This window comes from Acipenser ruthenus, chromosome 25, assembly GCF_902713425.1.
Source record: "Acipenser ruthenus chromosome 25, fAciRut3.2 maternal haplotype, whole genome shotgun sequence".
Taxonomy (NCBI): Eukaryota; Metazoa; Chordata; class Actinopteri; order Acipenseriformes; family Acipenseridae; genus Acipenser; species Acipenser ruthenus.
This window is the reverse complement of record NC_081213.1, coordinates 27,420,593-27,441,466: the sequence shown is the minus strand read 5'-3', so window position 1 is coordinate 27,441,466 and position 20,874 is coordinate 27,420,593. Positions and strand designations below refer to the sequence as shown.

Sequence of the window (20,874 nt, the reverse complement as noted above, 5' to 3'; positions counted from 1 at the left end):
ATTGGTATGTGCGTGCATGTGCAGACATAATCTTGAGGTTTGTTTAAGCTGAATTCCATTGATTCATCAGAATTACATCGCTGAAATCCTCCTATAGAACAGACTCTTTTCCCATAGAATGTGCACATCATTCACGAAGGAATTTCTTTATAGAGTAAGGCCAGCGGAGAGGGGATTTAGGACTGGCCAAGGGGGAGGGGGGATTTAACTCTTTGAGTGCTGTGGACAAGCAGCCCAGGAGACCCTGCTGTGTCAGTGAAGCTGGAGGATATGTTGATGAGATTAGCACAGCAGGGGGGGGGGGGGGGGTGCTTCAATCAGTAAATACGGTCCTGCTTCATTAAGTTATTCACACTTTCAGAAACAGCATGACACATTCCAAACTGCTGTTCCAGGAACGGCTCGAAACCTGCACCACTATTCCATTAGCCCTTCATTCGAAAAAACAGATTTATTGCTGCTGTGCTGCAAAAGAAAAAAAAAAAAACCGTGGCTGCTGTATTTGTAGACTGAATCCACTCATTAGAGTGGTATGTGATTTAATTACAAAAAAAAAAAAAAATAATAATTATACGAGTTCATTCATTGTCCTAAACCATGCCATATGGTTAAATTGATGATGCAATGACGGCAACACACTGTCTTCATTAAATGCATGAATTGATGTTTCCATCGAGCGAAAAGCTTGATTGAGTTCAGCTGTCAGTGCTGAGGCAATGAGACAGCCAGCCTGTCACTTGAGGGTTGATAATTCAATTCAAACTGCATTATCGGTTAAAATCGGATGACTGTTTAATGCAGTACTACTGCAGTATCATTTTGAATTTAGGTCATTGATTTTTTAGGGATGTTTTAATGCAGGGCAGCAGTACTGCAGGCCTATTACAGGTACACTGCAGGTGTATTACAGGTACACTGCAGGCGTATTACAGGTACACTGCAGGATTAGCACTCTAGTTTGGTTTTCCAAGTGTAACAGTTGCTTCGACAACACAAGCTCGTCAGAGTAATTGAAGAGGTTAAAAATGAGTAGGTTGACATATAAAATGTTCTTTCAGCACTTTTTTGAAGCTTGAAATGAACCAGAATTCCTGGCCTCGGGCAAAGGGAATTCCAGGGCGCTGAGGCTGAGAGAACAAAAGACAAGAATCCTGCCCGAATGAAACAGATTGGTGCCACACTCGTCTTTAAAACTAGCTTTCCAACTTTCAGCTGTAGTTTTCAAGCTAAATTGAACCAATTGAACAAACTGGAGTGGAGTGGCCCTTCAGGACTGTGATTGGACACCCCTGGTCCAGTGGCTGTGTTAAAACTCTTGGCTTTATTGTGTACTACACTGCCACCTTGTGGTGGATTCTTACAATACACTCATTTTCCAGTGCAGATGCTCCTAACATTTTCCACTGATGTAACTACTTATTCTTTTTACTCACTACCCTTAGCCAGTTACATATTTATTTAAATTTAGTAGTCGCCAATTTATTTTATCCCGCTTTTCTCCCAATTTGACCGCTACCACCCCTGCGCTGACTCGGGAGCAGCGAAGACGAACACACGCTGTCCTCTGAAGCGTGTGCCGTCAGTCGACCGCTTCTTTTCACTCTGCAGGCCTGTCATACGGCCAACCCAGAGCTACAGCGTCGGAGGACAACACAGCTCTGGGTAGCTTACACACAAGCCTACAGGTGCTTGGCCAGTCTACAGGGGTCGCTGGTGCGCGGTGAGCCGAGGACACCCTGGCCGACCTAAGCCCCCCCCCCCCCGGGCAGATTGCACGCCGCCCCCTGGGAGCTCCCGTCCACGGTCGGCCTGGAATAGCCTGGACTCAAACCGGCGACCTCCAGGCTATAGGGCGCATCCTGCACTCCACACAGAGTGCCTTTACTGGATGCGCCACTCGGGAGCCCCACCAGTTGCATAGTTTAAGAGAGAAACAGTTCATAATATACAAAAAAGAAAATAAATGAATTACAACACATTTATTCCGTATTATGTATTATAATGAAGTACATAATTTGATATGAATATTTACCGCTGAGCACAGAAATGTGATTAATAACAAGGTCACAGTTTGAACTTCAGCTGATATATGGTTGCTGCTGGTTGTTTTTCTTGCAGGTAAAAGTCCTTATGGTGAAGGAGTTTTAGCCAGAATATTCCTGGGTTTTTTTTCCACTTTTAGTTTAAAACCCTTGCTTGTTTGGGTCTCTTACAAATCTAAACCAATTATCAAGCAGAAAAACACCTGTTAAATTAAAAACTAAATCCCAGGGCTTCTGCAATGTCTACGGGATGAGGGCGGCTCACAGTAGGTCTTGCATGTCAATGGCAAGCAGACATTCCCACTGTAACACGGGGTCGTTATTTTGTTTCGCAGACTAGCTTTGATTGCATTGCTCAGAGGTGATGTCACAATGCCCCCCACCCTCGATCAGAGAGGAGAGCCAGCATGTCTTGAAGGGGGATGGGTTTAGATACGAGCAGGAGCAGGCAGTGTTCTCTAGGGAGGCAGGTCCTGGAGGGGAGGTTAGGCCAAAACCTTCTTGATCCAGTCCACGTAGACAGAGACGCGGATGAAGACGTTGGGCTGCTGGGGGTGTCCACAGCGCCTCATGGGGATCATCACACCCTCCAGAACCCAACAGTTATCAGTCTCACAAGCCAGAGGCCCACCATAGTCCTTCTGCAGGACAGAGTTAGAGAGAGGGGACGTTAGTAAGGAGAGATGAACAAATAATCCATTACTGATCGCCATGGCTTTTATTTCATGAGCCTCAATTAAACATTCTCCATGTGTATCGAATCCTATTGTGCAATTTAGCTAATTTTTCCCTGCTTTGCAGCCATCTTTCTAACGTGAGTGCCATCTTCAAACAGCGTCAGTCTTCAGTATGGTGTTTAGGGTTGTGAGAGGTGATCAGTGTTAAAAGGAGATATTAAAAAAAGGAATGCAAGGTAGGGAAAATGACCTTAAAATGAGAAAAATTGCACTAGCGGGGCTGCATACAGTAGGGTTCGGTACACATGGAAACAATACGAATGTGGCAATAGACAAAGTGCATTTCTGCTGATATGCTTCCTATGGTAGTTCCATTAAAGGTGAAACAACTTCCATGGTAAATATTTCATTTTTGGCCATAGACCTTTCTTATAGAGCCTTGTCCTTTCGTTGTACTACTGCGATAGTGTGTGCCCCAGTGATTCCTCAGTGTGTGGTCAGTGGAGAGCAGAGTCACTTACCTCACAGGCTCCCACCCCACCGGAGAAGGGGTTGGTGCACATCTCGTTGTCCTTCACGTGCACCCGGGGGAACTTGTTACACTTCTCGTTGCTCAGAACCGGCATCTGAGCGATCTGCAGCACGCTGTTGTTACCGGTTCCTGTTTCGAAACGTGAATAACGCGAATTAGAATGGACCTGGAAAAAGACTGAATGAAAATGTCTAACAACGTCATTTTATCAACATGCTGTGCTGGTTTCAAATGTGCAGATGTGAAAGAAAGCAAACATGGATTTGAATGTGAAAACATGCTGGCTGGTACTGCAGTAGGTTAAAGACATTTCTCAGTTTGCTTATCTTATTTTCAGGAAGTTACACTTGTTACAGTTGTAAAAAGAGATTTTTTAAACCTAGTGAAGTATCAGATATCAGAGTCTATTCAATTGATCTAAACAACACTGAATCTACATTCTGCCGCTTAGATATTTCATATTGGCGTACCAAGGTTAAGAAAATCAAATATGTACTGTAACAGTGTATCGTGCATTTCTGTGTGTAAAAATATCAGGGATGGTCCTATTTAGTGATTTAGAGGTCCACTGTGTTTCGTGAAATGCATCATGTTTTGGCTCTAGACATTGGTTTCTTCATGCACCTTGAGTTTCTCCCCAGCCGGCTATCTCACACTTGGTACCCTCAGGGACGATGTATCTCTCCGGAGGCAGACAGATCTGTGTCACTCTCTCGTTCAACTCGGCAGGCCTGGAAGGGGGAGGGCATTTGAAACAGACCGAGAGAGAAAGGCATGCCATCCCCTTTAAAGTGTTACTGGTCACCTTGGATGGTATTAAGATTTTCCATTGCCCATTCCCTAAATCTAGTGACACGGCCTTTCAGGTTAGGAATTACCATTAGAACTCCTGTGAACCAAACATTTAGTTTACTTTCAGATTGCGTGAGTTTTAGAGCTCAGGACTGGGCACTGGAACGCTGTTTTCTATAGGGAGCTCAGACATCATCGTTCTGCCCCTGACACAGACACACAATCAGTATTTTAGCAGCGTTCTGACACCTTCAGATTCAGGACTGCACCTCTGAACGGCACTGGTAACTGGGAAGCACATGAAAGGAGTGGAGCTTGTTCTGTTATGTGGACTGATCTTCCATGCAGTGTTTTTAAATTGCAAAGTGGTTCGTTAGAGGCTGTGCTGACTGCTATGGGACACACCTCTCCAGCTGCAGCATGACCAGGTAGGAGTCGGATGGCCCGCAGACGATCTTTCGGAGGGGGATGATCTGCTTGTCTGGGTTGTCCGCGGTGGGATCTCGAAACAGGGTCCCCATCATGGCAGAGTAACCGGAGAGGCTGGCGTCGCTGTGAACCAATCACACGCAGGAGTCACACTGACAGCTCAACAACAAATCAACAAGCCTGCACTGCTGTAGGGCATCATGGGATTGCTCTGTGGAAGCAGCAAGTGCTCAAAAGGAGCGGGTGGATTCAAATGTATGTTTTTAAGTGTCCGTGGCTACCTCTAATCAAGAAATCCTAAGTGTAGTTGCTGCTCACAGGTTATAATATTGGCAGCAACAGAACTCCCTAATTTCAAAAGTCCTTCTCCAATGCATCTGCCAACTGTCCTGAATGCATGTCTGCCCCACATTGAGAAGTTCACAAGGATGTTACCATGAAGAGAAGCACTGTCTGGTGCTAATGACCCACTCCGCAGTGATCAGGGACCCTCCACAGAAATGGATTCCCTTCCTAAGGAAGAAAGCCAAGGGGAAATGGATTTAAAAAAAACATCTGTATGCATTAGATATAGAGGGATAGATTCTCACAGGCTGTCGATTTTAGGGGCAGTGATAATGGGCTTCATTCACACAAGTTTCAACTCTTTTTTTAAAAATATTGAACACAGTTTAATGTTCATTAATCTACGGTTTACTGTTGCTGAATATCATAAGTAACTGCACATATATACAGACTATGAAAAAGCATTCCTTAAATAAAGCTTTGTGAATATGATTTAAGGGCAAAGCACAAGAGAGCAAGGCTGGTTTGCATGAACAGTTACAGAGCTTGTGTCCTTATCTGACCAGCAGGGGTCAGAATTCCTATCAGCACTGCACCACGGAGCGCTGCCTGTTACAATCACATTGCATTCCTTTGCCTTAACTGGCCCGCTAATACTTTATGAATACAAGCCAGGGTCATTTAAACACTTTGATAATATTGAAAATAGCTGAAAAACAAACATTTGAAGTAGTTTTGAGCACATACAGTTATAAATATAGGGTCATCATGCATTTGCATCTTCCATATGGCCCCATATAAAGACTAGAAGAGTTTTTTGATCCATCCCCATATGAGGTTGCCATGAAAGTGTTAAGGGCATCTTTAACCCTCTCCTGTGCTGTCTGCTACCTGTCCCGCAGACTGACTGTCCAGGGAGAGTTCCCAGGTAACCCTCCCACGATCCGAGCCCTGGACTTGACCAGCCGGTCCTCTCTCTTCCCACACTGGATGAATTCCACTTTCTCTAAACAGCGAGACACAACACCAGCGTCAGGGACAGCGTTCAGCAGAAAGCTCAGCCAGTCCTATCAGATCAGCTTACAAGACTACAAAAAGGTAGAATGACTTGTTTAAAATCAATCTATTAGCCTTTGCAAAGCAGGGAACAAAGCTAGCCAACACTAACTCAAGACAGCCAACGTGACAAACAGATTTCAGAGGGATTAAGGGAGATTTAAGACTATGCTATGTGGCCTTTGTCTTTATTGACTGCGTTTCTTACAACATGGCTCACTTTTAAGATAAACAGAAATCATAATTAATTACGAACAAAATAATACATGATTTGTGAATTTCTGACCAGTAGTACTGTATTCACAGACCACTGGTTTATAGTGTTCTATTCACTCGATTGTGTGGGATTTTGGAAAGACGTAGAAAGTATGTGCTTCTATAAAAAGAGTCCTAGCTGAGCCCTGCCACTGATCTGTCAGTGACACCCTGCCTCATTTTGAACAGGAGTTCCTCTATCAGGCTGACACAGGTCTTGGAGGAAAAGGGAAGTTAAAATCTGGACTTGGGCCCCAGACTAATAATAAGATTTAAGAGTAGAATCCAAACACTTACCTAAAGGTTTGGAGATGGAGCTTCTCTCTCCAGCTGTAACACAAGCACATTTCCAATATGTGTCATTGTTTAGAATAATTATTTGCTACGCACAGGGTGGAATCCAAGACATAGCAGTGAGAAACCACGGAAATCTGGTGGGCAGAGTTACCGTGTGCAACTTCAAAATCTCAATTCAATTTCTAATGCAAAACATTTAAGAAATGAAGTCGAGCAGACACACGTTTTGACTAGTGTCTTCTTGCACGCTGAAAAAGGAGGCATACGCTGAAGCGTTTGTCTACCTGGCTTGATTCATAATGTCAGACCTTCCACTGTCGCCCCTGGAAGTTCTTATGAAATACTGAATTCATCATGCATTTATTATCGTTAAGTAGAACTAAGATAAGTCTCAGTTATCCTTAACTGAAGGTTTCTTTTCATGTATATTGATACATAGACATTATTTAAGAACAGGAAATAAACACAGATGAGTTTTACGGAGACAGAGATTCCCACCTTAGTCCCACTGAACTCACTGTTTGATGGCACAGTACTGAACTCACCACACTGTTTGATGGCACAGTAGTCGAACTCTGTTTTGGGGTCTGTCGTGTAGCACCAAGGCCCGTGGTGGTCCCTGTCCGGGTTGCGGCAGTAATTCTCACTCAGGTTAGCGTCGGGGTGGGTGCTGGGGTTGTATCTTCAAGAACAAACAACGAGACGTCTTCCTTTAGCAAGTTGACAGACAAGAGCACACAAAGAGGCTGGAGCCACCGTGCTGTCATTCCCTCACCTTTCACAGCGATGCTTGGGGGGGACAGTAATAACAGAACATGGCTTGGTTACCAAATCTTACTTTGTTTTGTGTGGCGTGTCAACGCTCCACTTCTGGCAGGGGATACCTTTTCGGGTTTTGCGCACTGTACCCCTGTAGCTTTCTCCATAGTCGTGGTAGCAGTCTGGGAATTGTAGAGAGGAGACAGTTAACAGAAAGCAGGCTTGTGCCAAGGTGCTCCCTCTGTGGAAGGGTTCAGCATCTGTGCATGAGACTCCTAAAGAGAGCTAACCAGATCTCTGCAGAGCCATTAACATGGGTGCTTTGCAATCTCACCGCTGAACTACTGCATGATTCATTACATGAGCTTCCTAATAAATTACAGCCAGCAAGTAAGGTGGCGGCAGTCAGCTAAAGCTACTGAGAGGTTTTGTTCAACTGGACTAAACTAGAAATAAAGTAACGATTGATGGGAGTTATCATGATCATTTTGAGATGGTAATTGACAACTGTAAGTGTCATCATGGTACAGCCCTACAAGCAGGAAGCCCTGTGGCAGTGCCTGTGCACAGCAGTACCTTTTGTCTCAATGTCCTCCATGCAGCGGTTGATCTGCAGACAGAAAGCAGTCCTCATATCCAGTACGGACGTGAAGCACCAAGGAGCTTCAGAACCGTCCGGGTTCCGACAGTAATTCTCCTCCAAGCCCCTAGAGGGAGCAATGCAAATTCACAGTGTGTGTTTTCGAGTCAAAGGTTCATGTTACCATGCTCTTTAAATGCACCTGTTAAGCGTATCGCTTTCTGTTATTAAATATGGAGTATTCTTTGTATTTTTTTTAATTCATATTTTTTGAAAACTTCAGACGCAAAAACAAAAATGATCATTGAACAATAATCCTAACGTGTCTTTGAAATTCAACACGATCCTCGCTCCTCGTTTCTGTTCTACAAGCAGGCTAACAGAATTGCTTTAGTAAGAACAGAAAACTGGTAAATATTAGCCAGTGGACTACATTTACTGTAACGTGAAATACAGATGTTATTGTTCATGTGAAGTATAAACGCCTTTGTCTGTAAACATGATTCTTAATCAGTTCTTTACACTTTCAATTTCCTTTTTTTAAACTGAAATAATCAACAAAATGAAGAACTAAGTTCCGCGCTGCGCTGTATCCTTGTTGTGAATAGAATAGACAGTCAGTCCCGTCCCTTATAAAAGTTTACCACGGTTGATTTGCACGATCATTTTGCAGTTTTCCCTTGCTTTTCTCATTATTAAACTACACATTTACCATAGTTTACCATATTTTTATTTTTCATATGCTTTACCACAACTCTGGGCTTTACAATGCTTGCCTATGCTTGACCATGCATTCACTGTGCTTTCTAACACTTTGCTATGTTTTTACTATGGGAATCTTTTATAAGGGATACCCCTCTGGGAACCTCCCCAGCCCATGCTACTTTACTCACTTGCACTCATACACATGGGGGTAGAAGGGGTGACTGTGGGGTTGCTGAGAGTCCCAGCGCTGGCAGGGGATCCCCGAGGTGGTCTCGTTCACTTTGCCCCTGTAGTCCTCCCCCCGACCCCTGAAACAGTCCTTCTGTAACACGGTGGGGCTTGGGCTCTTCAACGGCTCTGTCAGCAGAAGAGCATAGGGTTAACAGAGGTGCCACAATGTACACACTTTTATCAACTGCAACACTATACGTCTTCAAATTAAAGCTGATATAGGGAGGAACAATTGAAAAATGTGATTTCATTTAAAACATTTTTGGTTTCATTAAAAAATATAAAATAACTTTATTTATGGTGATTGTAATGATTTCAAAATCATTGTGGTACTGAAAAGAAACCTGGTGCTAAATTTATATCTTACAGTGCGTGATTGTGTGGATTGAAGTCACAAATACCATGGGAGGACCCAGGCTAGGAGTGCAGTATGAGCTACACAACTTTTAAAAGATCCTAATTGTGCATCAGGCTTTACTTCCATTTCTAAGTTTCCATGGGCACATACTTTAACCCTCACGGCATTGTACACTGATGAGGCCTCAAGCAAAAAGTCAAGCCTTGCTATGCTTTTTAAGAAGCTTTAGCTACAGAGCTGCATTACGGGAATGCTAGTTAAACATTCACTGACTCCTGCCTCTCCCTCTCCCCGATTCCCGGGGGTTTGTTCTGGACTACTCCCTCTCCCTCTCCCTGATTCCCGGGGGTTTGTTCTGGGCTCCTCCCTCTCCCTGATTCCCGGGGGTTTGTTCTGGACTACTCCCTCTCCCTCTCCCTGATTCCCAGAGGTTTGTTCTGGACTCCTCCCTCTCCCTGATTCCCAGGGGTTTGTTCTGGACTCCTCCCTTTCCGATTCCCAGGGGTTTGTTCTGGACTCCTCCCTCTTCCCGATTCCCAGGGGTTTGTTCTGAACTCCTCCCTCTCCCTGATTCCCAGGGGTTTGTTCTGAACTCCTCCCTCTCCCTGATTCCCAGGGGTTTGTTCTGAACTCCTCCCTCTCCCTGATTCCCGGGGGTTTGTTCTGGACTCCTCCCTCTCCCCGATTCCCGGGGGTTTGTTCTGGACTCCTCCCTCTCCCCGATTCCCGGGGGTTTGTTCTGGACTCCTCCCTCTCCCTCTCCCCGATTCCTGGGGGTTTGTTCTGGACTCCTCCCTCTCCCTCTCCCCGATTCCCAGGGTTTTGTTCTGGACTCCTCCCTCTCCCTGATTCCCAGGGGTTTGTTCTGGACTCCTCCCTCTCCCCGATTCCCAGGGTTTTGTTCTGGACTCCTCCCTCTCCCTGATTCCCAGGGGTTTGTTCTGGACTCCTCCCTCTCCCTGATTCCCAGGGGTTTGTTCTGGACTCCTCCCTCTCCCTGATTCCCAGGGGTTTGTTCTGGACTCCTCCCTCTCCCTCTCCCCAATTCCTGGGGGTTTGTTCTGGACTCCTCCCTCTCCCTCTCCCCGATTCCCAGGGTTTTGTTCTGGACTCCTCCCTCTCCCTCTCCCTGATTCCCAGGGTTTTGTTCTGGACTCCTCCCTCTCCCTCTCCCTGATTCCCAGGGTTTTGTTCTGGACTCCTCCCTCTCCCCGATTCCCGGGGTTTTGTTCTGGTGCTATTGTGAAAGCGTCTAACCTTTTCCCTCACCTTTTCCCTTGTTATTCTTTTTCTGATGTGCATTTCTTTTGGTGTCCTTGGAAATAACTTCAAGAGCCAAATCTCCTCCCTCCTTAGCCTCTGTAAAGACACATGTAAATAGCTGTTAATGAATCTTGCTACTGCTCTTATTGATGTCTGCAGGAGGCGGGTGGGGGGGTAGTCATCTCCTTTAGAATGAAAGTGTACTTAACAAAGGGTAGGATCTCCGCTAATGTCTTGTTTCCATCTGGCTAATCGCATGGGGGATTCCTGATCCCCTGGCTATTCGAATATGCATTTCCATCATAACTGCACTGGATCCTCACTGGAGAAGCACAGGCTGAAAATACAGAACAAACCTCACAAAGGAAACCCCTAGAAGCGCTATCAGACTGGCAATGGCACACTGCGTATTTAGAACACAGCGGTCCTGACCCACAGACATACTGCTTCTGATGGGCTACCACTGTACCGCGAGGAATTGCTAGCTTCTGGTAACATAGAATGGTACAGAGGGTTGTACCATTCTATGAACGTAGCTGCCGTTGCCCCATTAATAAAGAACCATTGCATTACCACTGAAGATCATTTGCACAGATTCACTCCCAGTCATTCGTAGCACAGAATCAGGGAAACAAACACCAATGAAGTATGTGTGCCTCATGGAAAAGTAGCATTACTATACAGGCAGATATATCCTTTCTAACGAACTCTATTATAGATGTCCATTAGAAAGCTGGGTGGATTACGTGGTTGAAAACGGCACATTGTCTGGTAGAGGGACTGGTTTACATGGGGTCTCTTAGCGAGCCCTGTGAATCTGCCCCGTATTCCTGCCCCGGTACTCACGGCACTTGGTGATCTTGCAGTCCTGCCGCTCCACCTTGGGGTCGGAGGTGTAGCACCACGGGACTGGCGAGGCGTCCGGGTTGCGGCAGTAGTTATCATCCAGACTCTTCTCCGGGTACCTGGGGAGGAGGGAACGCAGTGTCAGCGCCTCTTTTTATGGCATTACGAAAGTTGTATATTATTGAGTTGTTCTGGTTTGTTAATTTGTATAGTTACTTTCCTTTCTGAACAACAACCATGACAATAATTTGTCATAAATAACTTTTGCATATCTCTTAGAAGTACCAATGTGTTGCGCTGCTGTGTTTTGTAGTACAATACATCATTCCAAATTCTGAGGTACAACTAGAATATGCTAAGGTTTATGGGCATGATTTCAAAGTGTTTACTCCAGTCTGTAGTTAATTAGTGAGTTCAGTTTTTTTTGTGAAATGAATGTAGACTCATCCTTTTGAGCTGGAGTGAACGCTGTGAAAATACAGCCCTACTAAGTTAGGTGGAGACAAGTTTCAGCTGCTGTCTTCCTTGCACATGTGGTGTGTGGGTGCGCTGAGCTGCAGCACGTACTTCTCTGGTTGGTACGGGTGCGGGTGCGGATGCTGCTGGTCCCAGCGCTGGCATTCCTGTCCCATCACAGTGTGGTCCACCTGCCCACGATAATCCTCCCCGTTACAGGACACACACACCTCTGAAACAAAACACCAGCGCACCCCACAAGTCAATCGAACAACGAGCGCTGCACACACACACACACACGCCGTCCATAACACCCTTCACCCTTCCTTATCAAAGAGGTGCTGGCGAGAAACTGCGGTAAGAAATAACATTATAAAATTCAACGGCAAAAGAGAAGCGGATCATTCAAAATAGGACAAAAACACTTATCATGAAGCAAAACCAATCATAAAAGTAGCAATCCAAAATAAAAAAAAAAAACACAGGAAAGCAAAAGCCATTCCGATTGACATGATCCTGGTCACAGTGAGCATTTCCAGAAGCTGCAAGCATGGTCACATACATATTTAAAAAAGGTATTTGGAAAGAATGAGAAGTGTTCTTGCACTCTCAGCTTGATTAAAGGCAGCCTCTGTCCAGACACTGAGAAACCCCCATTGTCCACGCTGCAGTAAACGGGCCCTACCCTCCTCACAGGCTGGGATCTTGCAGGTCTCGTAACGCTTGTTCGGGTCGGTGGTGTAGCACCAGGGGCCCGTGGCGTCCCCGTCGGGGTTCCGGCAGTAATTCTCCTCCAGCCCGTTCCAGATGCTCGGAGTGTGTCTGTGGGGAATTATAAACACTCTTGCTTGGCTGTGGAATGTCTTTCCTGTCCCAGCTTTTGATAGCTGAGTATTGAATATGTCAATTTTCATGAAAACAAGACGGCTTTCTGTGATTCTATGAAGTCAACACTGCCTTGCTCTGACTAAGCACAAATCTTTAACACTATACTTACTGTTTAAGCTTGTAAGACAAGATAACTTAAAATGCCATGTCATGTATTTGCACTGATGCAAAATGCCCTTTGTCCCACTACAGTTCCCTATAGTATACATGAATACTATATTATATATATATATATATATATATATATATATATACACACATACACACACACACACACATTACATTACTGTTATTATATATTACTGTTTAAAGTCAATGGAATATAAGCATTTCTCTTTCTTCAGCCCTGATGTTAAACTAGTGACAGCAGTCTTTTTGGGACCTCTTACTGGCAGTAGGATTTGTACTGGTAATAGGAAATCCCCAAGAAGGCTGTTGCCAGCAGATTTTGTGCTGGTAGTAACTACTTTGTAAAACAAATGTAGTGTCGTCTTACCTGTGATCATGAGGGAACTTAGACCACCAGTGCTGGCACGTCCGCCCGCTCACTGTCATCGACACGGTCCCTCGGTAACTCTTTCCGTTTCCCATAATGCACTTGCGCACGAAATCTAGAGAGGGAACAGACAGTGTTTATCCAGCAGGTTACTGGCTGTGACTGAAGCCCTGGGATAACACATATAAAATGCCAGTCATTACCTATCCTATAATTCCAGTATCAGGTGCAAACAAACGTGCACCGCCATCAACAGATTGTTTGGCCAGGCACACAAACGCAGGTAACAGTGGCACTACACTGATAAACCCGGGAGATACCTGGCACACAAACGCAGGTAACAGTGGCACTACACCGATGAACCCCGGAGATACCTGGCACACAAACGCAGGCAACAGTGGCACTACACCGATGAACCCGGGAGATACCTGGCACACAAACGCAGGTAACAGTGGCACTACACCGATGAACCCGGGAGATACCTGGCACACAAACGCAGGTAACAGTGGCACTACACCGATGAACCCGGGAGATACCTGGCACACAAACGCAGGTAACAGTGGCACTACACCGATGAACCCGGGAGATACCTGGCACACAAACGCAGGTAACAGTGGCACTACACCGATGAACCCGGGAGATACCTGGCACACAAACGCAGGTAACAGTGGCACTACACCGATGAACCCGGGAGATACCTGGCACACAAACGCAGGTAACAGTGGCACTACACTGATGAACCCGGGAGATACCTGGCACACAAACGCAGGTAACAGTGGCACTACACTGATGAACCCGGGAGATACCTGGCACCCAAACGCAGGTAACAGTGGCACTACACTGATGAACCCGGGAGATACCTGGCACACAGGGACTCCCCGTGTAGAAAAGCCTACCTTTCTTTTCAAAGAGGTCGTAGTTCACGTTGTTCTTCACTACAGAGTTGGGAGTATCTCTGGTCCAGGGGAGAAGCTTGCAGCTCGCTGCACTGTGACTGTGGTAGTTAAAGGATCTGATCAAAAAACAAAATCAAAACAATTCTTTGAATTCATTGCAATGTTTAAACTGGTATCCAACCAAACACACCGGACCCTTACATGGATTTGTACTCTGCTCTACTCTGCTCTAACAGTATATATATTTCTTGACAGGATAAGTGAAGTGAACGGTGCAGGTCCTTGATAAGTCCCATTTTCATTAAAGCAAGACAGCTATCTGTATACTAGAAGATAACACAGTCTTGCTCTGACTAGATACCCAAATATAAAACTTGAGTTCTATACTTACTGTTTAAGCCTCTTAAAATACCATGTATTTGCACATGCAAAATGCCCTTTGTCCTTCTACAGTTTCCTATAGTATACTGCAATTGTGTATCTATCTATCTATCTATACAAACATACATATAGACACACATGTAGCTGGGTATGCGTGTTTGTGTTGTTGGACAGTGCTTTAGTGTATCGTTTCTAGGTGCAGTGCAGCTGCTGTCCACCTCCTTCGAAGGTTACCTGCAGTCGAGGGACAGGGAGCAGCGCTTGGCACACTCCTCCAGGCTCACCATGGATATCTCCTCTCCTCCCACAGCGTTGCGAGACAGCCGCTGCAGCTCCCGGCCCTCTGAGCGCTGGTAATCATTCACGGCGCTCCTGTCCGCTGCACACAAGCAAAACACGCAGCATTCACAAACACGCTCTCTGCAGCACCGCCTGTCTGCTTGCTGGACAAGATCCAGATTGCTCAAGTAATGTAAATATCAGTGTTTATTTGTTTTCAACGCCTGTAAAAATGACTGGCCTCACAGTGAAAAATGCAAAAACACACATCTGGCAATATTCTGCAGTTGCAGGGCAACACAATGAAAAATACCGAATCTCTTATGAAACAAATAGTCCACTTCAGACATTTCCTGATGCTGAAAAAAAAAGATCAGAGACAGGCAGAGCGAGTGGAATTTACTCTGCCTCAAGGTTAATAAACAAAATACCTCACTGGTTTCAACATAACTGCCTGCAAGGTCACACACAAAAAAAGACTCAAACAAACGGGATCTTGCGCAAACATACAGTGTTCATCCTGCACAAATACCCAGCGCAGATTACCGGTTCATACTGCAATACAACTAGCTGATCTGAGCATTGCTGTATGCAATGCAAAGACCACAGATGCACGTGTGCATGGCAGCAATGCATTTCACTGCAAGAGGATTCATATCCTAGATTCGCCCAGGTACAGTATGTGTGCTCCCCAGCAGGATGTGTTACAGGGATTACCCGCAATCTGGACAGCTTTGGATTTAGGGTTGCCAACCCTGAGGGACAAAAAACCAGGACCTCTGAACAGAAGAGGGTTATTAAAAACAAACAAACAAACAAACAAACAAACTAGGGAAAAGCACGGTACATGGTGTGGCAATTCATTTCCCAATACCGTTACTGAACAGGGAGGAAGGCATAGTCTGTTAAAGTTGTTGTTAGTTTCATAGCCGTATTTCGCAAACACACATTATATATATATATAATATCTTACCCGTTATAAGTCCGATGCAGAGAGCCACGGTTAAACAGAAGTAATAAGCTTCCATGCTCTTGCGTTCTGTCTTCCCAAGCGGAGTTTCTGAACTGCGTTGCGCTGCGAGGGTAACTGCTCTGAGCGCGGGCGGAGCGGTCTTTATATAATGCGCTCTTGCTGCGCGTTCTGGATACTCCTCTTGTTTGAGTAACAGCATGTCCAAACATTGACTTCCTGAGTGACCCCTTCTTGGGTGCCTGTGTAATACAATACTCCATATCGCTCTGCTTTAGCGGAAAGTAGACCTAGTTAACATTTCCGTTTGTTTTTGTTCGCCGAAACATTTGTTAATGTGTTTTACTGTATAAACACGAACAGGGTGCTTGAAAATAGTTTCCCACTCTGCTTACCATAAACAATACTACTGTTTGTAGCACTAGCTCAATAATTAATCGATATAAATAATAATTAATTGTGTTACGTTTATTATTATATTATAAATCACAACCATTTTTATTAACCAGAAAACAGTCTATCAAGTGCACGCAAGTTGTTTAGAGTTTTGTCGTCGTTTCATAATAATCCTGCAAACAACACAAATATCTAATATTCCTGAAATCCCATCTGAATAAAACAAAACAATGAATATTTGACATTCCTTTTGGAAAAAGAGTTATACTCAAACAGACCACCAGGCGTCACTGTAACTTGATCTAAATTAGTGTGTTTTTTCTCTTCCGGGATGCTCATTCATTTTTTTTCCTGTTTAGCAAGTTTGCTGTAAAGACAACATCTGAAAGAAAACGAGAACACGGTTGGTGTGTGTGTGTGTTTTTGTTTGCTTGTTTTTACAAAGTTAATTATATAACAACTATCGCCATATAGTATTGGTCTTCTCTAGAATTATTTTCTTGAATTGACAGGTGAATGAGGTTGAATACACAGTTGAACTCTGAACGCTTTTTATTGATCGCAACAATGCTAGGCTGCAGTGGAATAATAGCCAAAAATGACTTGTACGTTTCCCAGGAAAGGTTCGTTTTGATGCAGTTAAATTACTAGTACTACTGTATATACTGTGTTTGTGTGTGTATATATTATATTTACATGAAGCTTGCCCTCGTAAAAGTTTAAGCATAGCACCGTGTCATAAGCGTAAGTGTGTTATAAGCAATGTTAAAGCTGAGTCTGCTGGTTTTCATTCCAACTGACCTCTCAATTACTGAACTAGACCCTTAATTGAAATGATAATTTGCTTAATCAGACCTTTTTAATTGTTTTCAGCCGTTAAACAGTTGCAGAGTTCAAGTTACTTATAAAATGGTACAGCTAACTTGAAATCTGGAACTGTTTAAGAGCTGAAAACAATTTTAAAAAGTCTAATTAAGTAAATTATCTGTTCAATTAAGGGCCTAGTTAAGTACTGAGAGGTTAAAATAAACATGGTAAGCGCACAGTGTAACTGTTCAAACTACAACAGTAGCGTGCAATTTTACCATGGTAAACCGCGGTGGACACAAATGAATGCTACTTAGGATAGCATCACCACAAAAACGAGGAATAGTGCTAGAACTGCCTTTGGTAGCTGTAAACAAACTGAACCGTCAACAAGGCCAGCTCTCTGGCACGGTGCCCAGAAGACTAAAGTGGCCGTATAGCAGAATGTTGTGAACGTGCAATACTAGCGTGAAATGGAGCGCTGCGGGTTTAACGTGAATTCCACTGTCCCCTTTGTTCTTCCCATTGTGACGTTGCGGTGCTCTCTTTCACCTTTTCCATTAGTTGGCATGTCGACGGTGAAGTCCAGCGAGGGGAGGGTAGATGTGGGCGGGCAGTCTCTGTTTTACCGGCAGTTCCAGCCCGCTGAGGGGGCAGCAAGCCTAGCGGTGCTGCTGCTGCACGGGATCCGGTTCTCATCAGAGACGTGGCTCAAGCTGAACACTCTGGAGCGTCTGGCTGAGGCCGGCTACCGCGCCGTCGCTATTGATCTGCCAGGTAAGATAGCCTAGCCTGAACCTCTGTGTTAAACACTTACAATTCATTGCACTAACCATACTGTCCAGGGATGGAAATAAGACGTCTATTGCATAGCAGTTTGCATTCCAAGTTTTACTAGGAGCGTGATTAGCCACAGTGTACAGGTAACAAGCTCAGGCGTGTCTTATTAAGTTCATAGTAAAACCAGGAATGGATCAGACTGCTATGCAATGGGAGTCTTCTTGCCATCCCTGCTGCCACTCCCCTCTCTTTGGGTACTTTGCATTTATTTTATGCTTCAGTTTGGTTCTGCACATTGTTCAAAGACAATGTTACATCGCTAGAGATGAAAAGTTACTTCTTGGTACCGAATCTCTTTAAAGTAGTAAAATTAATGTGAAATAAAGGGCAGAACCAGCGCAATACATCTATTAAGAGTTTAAATATATCTATGTGTATCTGAAAGCATTGGTTAGTGCTCCTTTAAAAGCGATTGTTGCCCTTCGTTTGTATAACAGCATTATCCCTGATCAATATCTGTGCAGCAGGATGTAGGACCCCAGGAGAGCCTCTCTCACATTCACAGTCTAGCCTCTGTCTGGGGTCAGGTGGGCTCTGAGCTCCTACAGCACAGGAAGGACATGTATAGTGTGGTGGATTAATGGTCATCACACAAGTCCAAAATTGTGATACTGTGATATATATTATTATATACATTAAAGTAGTGTGCAGAAATACCTAAATAACAAAAAAGATGAAAAGCTGATATTAACATACTTCATCTGTTTTCATAGAACCTGTTGTTCTATAAATTGTCATCATTATCAATTTTCTTATGTAGGACTTGGCAATTCCAAAGAAGCAAAGGCCCCGGCCCAGGTTGGTGAGCCGGCTCCTGGGAGTTTCCTGAAGCAGGTGTCCGAGGGGCTGCAGCTGGGCCCGGCTGTGGTGATCAGCCCCTCCCTGAGCGGGATGTACTCCCTGCCTTTCCTCTTCCAGCACAATGACCTGGTGAAGGCCTACATCCCCGTCGCACCTATCTGCACGGAGAAGTTCACAGCAGAACAGTACAGCAGCATCGAGGTACTTCAAAGTGTATGCACAGCAGAACAGTACAGCAGCGTCGAGGCGCTGCACAGTGTATGCACAGCAGAACAGTACAGCAGCGTCGAGGTACTTCAAAGTGTATGCACAGCAGAACAGTACAGCAGCGTCGAGGCGCTGCACGGTGTATGCACAGCAGAACAGTACAGCAGCGTCGAGGCGCTGCACGGTGTATGCACAGCAGAACAGTACAGCAGCGTCGAGGCGCTGCACAGTGTATGCACAGCAGAACAGTACAGCAGCGTCGAGGCGCTGCACAGTGTATGCACAGCAGAACAGTACAGCAGCGTCGAGGCGCTGCACAGTGTATGCACAGCAGAACAGTACAGCAGCGTCGAGGCGCTGCACGGTGTATGCACAGCAGAACAGTACAGCAGCGTCGAGGCGCTGCACGGTGTATGCACAGCAGAACAGTACAGCAGCGTCGAGGCGCTGCACAGTGTATGCACAGCAGAACAGTACAGCAGCGTCGAGGCGCTGCACAGTGTATGCACAGCAGGATCTGGGCATCACAGGGATGGAAATAAGACTCCTAGAAAACCAATAAAGACTATTTATATCAATGGTTCTCTTTTAAAATGTCTCCTATGATAAGCAGGGGTGGAAATAAGACACCTATTGCATAATAATTTCACCTATTCCAGGTTTTAATATAAACTTGATTAGCTGTACTGTATAGTTAACATGCCCAGCTGTGTCTTATTAAACTCCTAGTAAAACCAAGAATGGATCAAACTGCTATGCAATTGGAATCATATTTCCATCCCTGGATCATGACTGAGCCCTACCCAGTCACTACACAGGACGGGTCACGTGTTGGTCTCCTTCCAATCACATTCAAGTGCGTACTGTTAGCATGGGCATTCTACAAGTACAATTGAGCTTCGCTGATGATAGTAAGTGTTACGTTCAAACTAAGTAAGCAGCAAACAGCAGCTGCAATGTGAATACATCGACCCCAGCACCTCTGCAGCATTGCTTTGTCAGGATCATTTGGGGGAGAATATTTCTCTGTGCTGCAAACCCCCTCCCAAAATCAACTTGCATCCCCCTGGGGTTTCGTGGTCCGCAGTTAGATATACAGTAGCAGGGAATAAATAAATAACAAGGGATGCAAACTTCATTTAAGCATCTAAGGGGGTCTAATTTAATAGGACATGCACATTCACTGCGTCTTCATCTTCTTTTTCTTCTTCAGACTCCAGCCTTAATTGTCTATGGGGATCAGGATACCCAGCTGGGGGAGGTCTCTTTCAACAACCTGAAGAATCTGTCCAATCACAAGGTGGTTGTGCTGCAGGGGGCGGGGCACCCTTGTTACCTTGACAAACCAGGAGAGTGGCACAGTGCAGTGCTGCAGTTCCTGCAGTCACTGTAACTCCAGAGAGGAAAGCGTCGCTCTTAAAGGGAGACGGTTAGAAGGATACACATTTAAATGAATATTTTAAGACATGATTATTATTATATACTCGACAAGACATTAAGCACAATAGCCTTTATGGACCCTATAAAACCAATACGCTACAGAAATCGTCTGGTCAACACAGTATATATATATATATATATATATATATATATATATATAAAATGACATTGTTCCTTGAAGGGTTTTTATGAATTATAAAAGGACCAGAACAAATTGACTTTATGGGAGTAGTTACCCTACTTTTATAAGAAACACATGATCAGTTTGTAAGAAAATAAAGGAAACATTGAAATTGAAAACATCTATTTATTATGTGTCCAAAACGACATCTTTTCATCTATTTTCAGTATTTCATGCACATAGGGTTAAAGGAATGACCCACATGAAAGAAACACACAACTCTGCTTTGAAGTGAAAAATATGAACATTATTTAATAACTGATTCTCTGTAATAAACAATTTGAAAATATTTTACAAGGAGTCACAGACACAATATTTTACAAATTTCGCCTCTTTTCAGGTTTTTTTAAATTATTTTTTTAATCTGTACAAAAAAAATCAGAGCGGCATGAACAATAAAAGCTCGCAGACGATAATATGAGCTAAACTTTCTCTGCAAACATCATCACCAGCATCAGCAAAAAAATAAATAAAAACACGTTCGCTTAATTTCATCATTACTCATGGTTATTATTTTTACTTTTTATTTTATACACTTTTTTTTCAAACATCGTCACAGAGCACCAAACTACAGACTACAGAATCACATACACACACTGCCTTAGACACAGGCTTTCCCAAGAGACGCACCAACACAGACAGGGTGAAGTCAAATGCCAGCCGGGCCAAAGATTCCTAAAACCCACCCAAACCCTCGCAGCCTCCCCTGAAGAAAATCCACTGAAATTC

General features: G+C 44.4%; 2 protein-coding genes across 6 annotated transcripts; one reads left to right on the top strand and one right to left on the bottom strand.

Moving 5' to 3' along the window:
* Nucleotides 1-1,964: 1,964 nt before the first annotated feature.
* Nucleotides 1,965-15,690, bottom strand: LOC117963552 (hepatocyte growth factor-like protein). 2 transcript variants are annotated; one of them, XM_058999926.1, is made up of 19 exons: nucleotides 15,477-15,690; nucleotides 14,459-14,603; nucleotides 13,844-13,959; nucleotides 12,948-13,062; nucleotides 12,249-12,385; nucleotides 11,675-11,795; nucleotides 11,108-11,226; nucleotides 10,268-10,357; nucleotides 8,598-8,766; nucleotides 7,701-7,831; nucleotides 7,204-7,306; nucleotides 6,911-7,047; nucleotides 6,366-6,398; nucleotides 5,649-5,763; nucleotides 4,908-4,985; nucleotides 4,449-4,595; nucleotides 3,876-3,982; nucleotides 3,241-3,380; nucleotides 1,965-2,683 (listed from the first exon to the last, which is right to left on the bottom strand). In XM_058999926.1, exons 1-19 carry the CDS (start codon nucleotides 15,673-15,675, stop codon nucleotides 2,528-2,530), a joined length of 2,358 nt encoding a protein of 785 aa, XP_058855909.1. In that variant the 5' UTR covers nucleotides 15,676-15,690; the 3' UTR covers nucleotides 1,965-2,527. The 2 variants fall into 2 exon arrangements, with proteins under 2 accessions (XP_058855909.1, XP_058855910.1); XM_058999927.1 differs by lacking the exon at nucleotides 10,268-10,357.
* Nucleotides 15,161-20,264, top strand: abhd14b (abhydrolase domain containing 14B). Of its 4 annotated transcripts, none has more exons than XM_058999929.1 (4): nucleotides 15,161-15,176; nucleotides 17,241-17,453; nucleotides 18,277-18,518; nucleotides 19,738-20,264. In XM_058999929.1, the coding sequence occupies exons 2-4, from the start codon at nucleotides 17,246-17,248 to the stop codon at nucleotides 19,915-19,917; spliced, it is 630 nt and encodes a 209-aa protein (XP_058855912.1). In that variant the 5' UTR covers nucleotides 15,161-15,176; nucleotides 17,241-17,245; the 3' UTR covers nucleotides 19,918-20,264. The 4 variants fall into 4 exon arrangements, with proteins under 4 accessions (XP_058855912.1, XP_034759800.2, XP_058855911.1 ...); XM_034903909.2 differs by lacking the exon at nucleotides 15,161-15,176 and adding an exon at nucleotides 16,155-16,272; XM_058999928.1 differs by lacking the exon at nucleotides 15,161-15,176 and adding an exon at nucleotides 16,206-16,276.
* Nucleotides 20,265-20,874: the final 610 nt, after the last annotated feature.

Coding starts and splice junctions, on each gene's coding strand:
- LOC117963552 (XM_058999926.1), bottom strand. CDS start 15,675: ATGCTGTTACTCAAACAAGAGGAGTATCCAGAACGCGCAGCAAGAGCG. Junction 11,227..11,674: donor CACCCGTACCAACCAGAGAA/GTACGTGCTGCA, acceptor CCTCCTCCCCAG/GTACCCGGAGAAGAGTCTGG. Junction 7,048..7,203: donor GACACGCCACACAAAACAAA/GTAAGATTTGGT, acceptor TTGTTCTTGAAG/ATACAACCCCAGCACCCACC.
- abhd14b (XM_034903908.2), top strand. CDS start 16,468: ATGACTTGTACGTTTCCCAGGAAAG. Junction 16,493..17,240: donor TTGTACGTTTCCCAGGAAAG/GTTCGTTTTGAT, acceptor CTTTTCCATTAG/TTGGCATGTCGACGGTGAAG. Junction 17,454..18,276: donor CGTCGCTATTGATCTGCCAG/GTAAGATAGCCT, acceptor TTTCTTATGTAG/GACTTGGCAATTCCAAAGAA.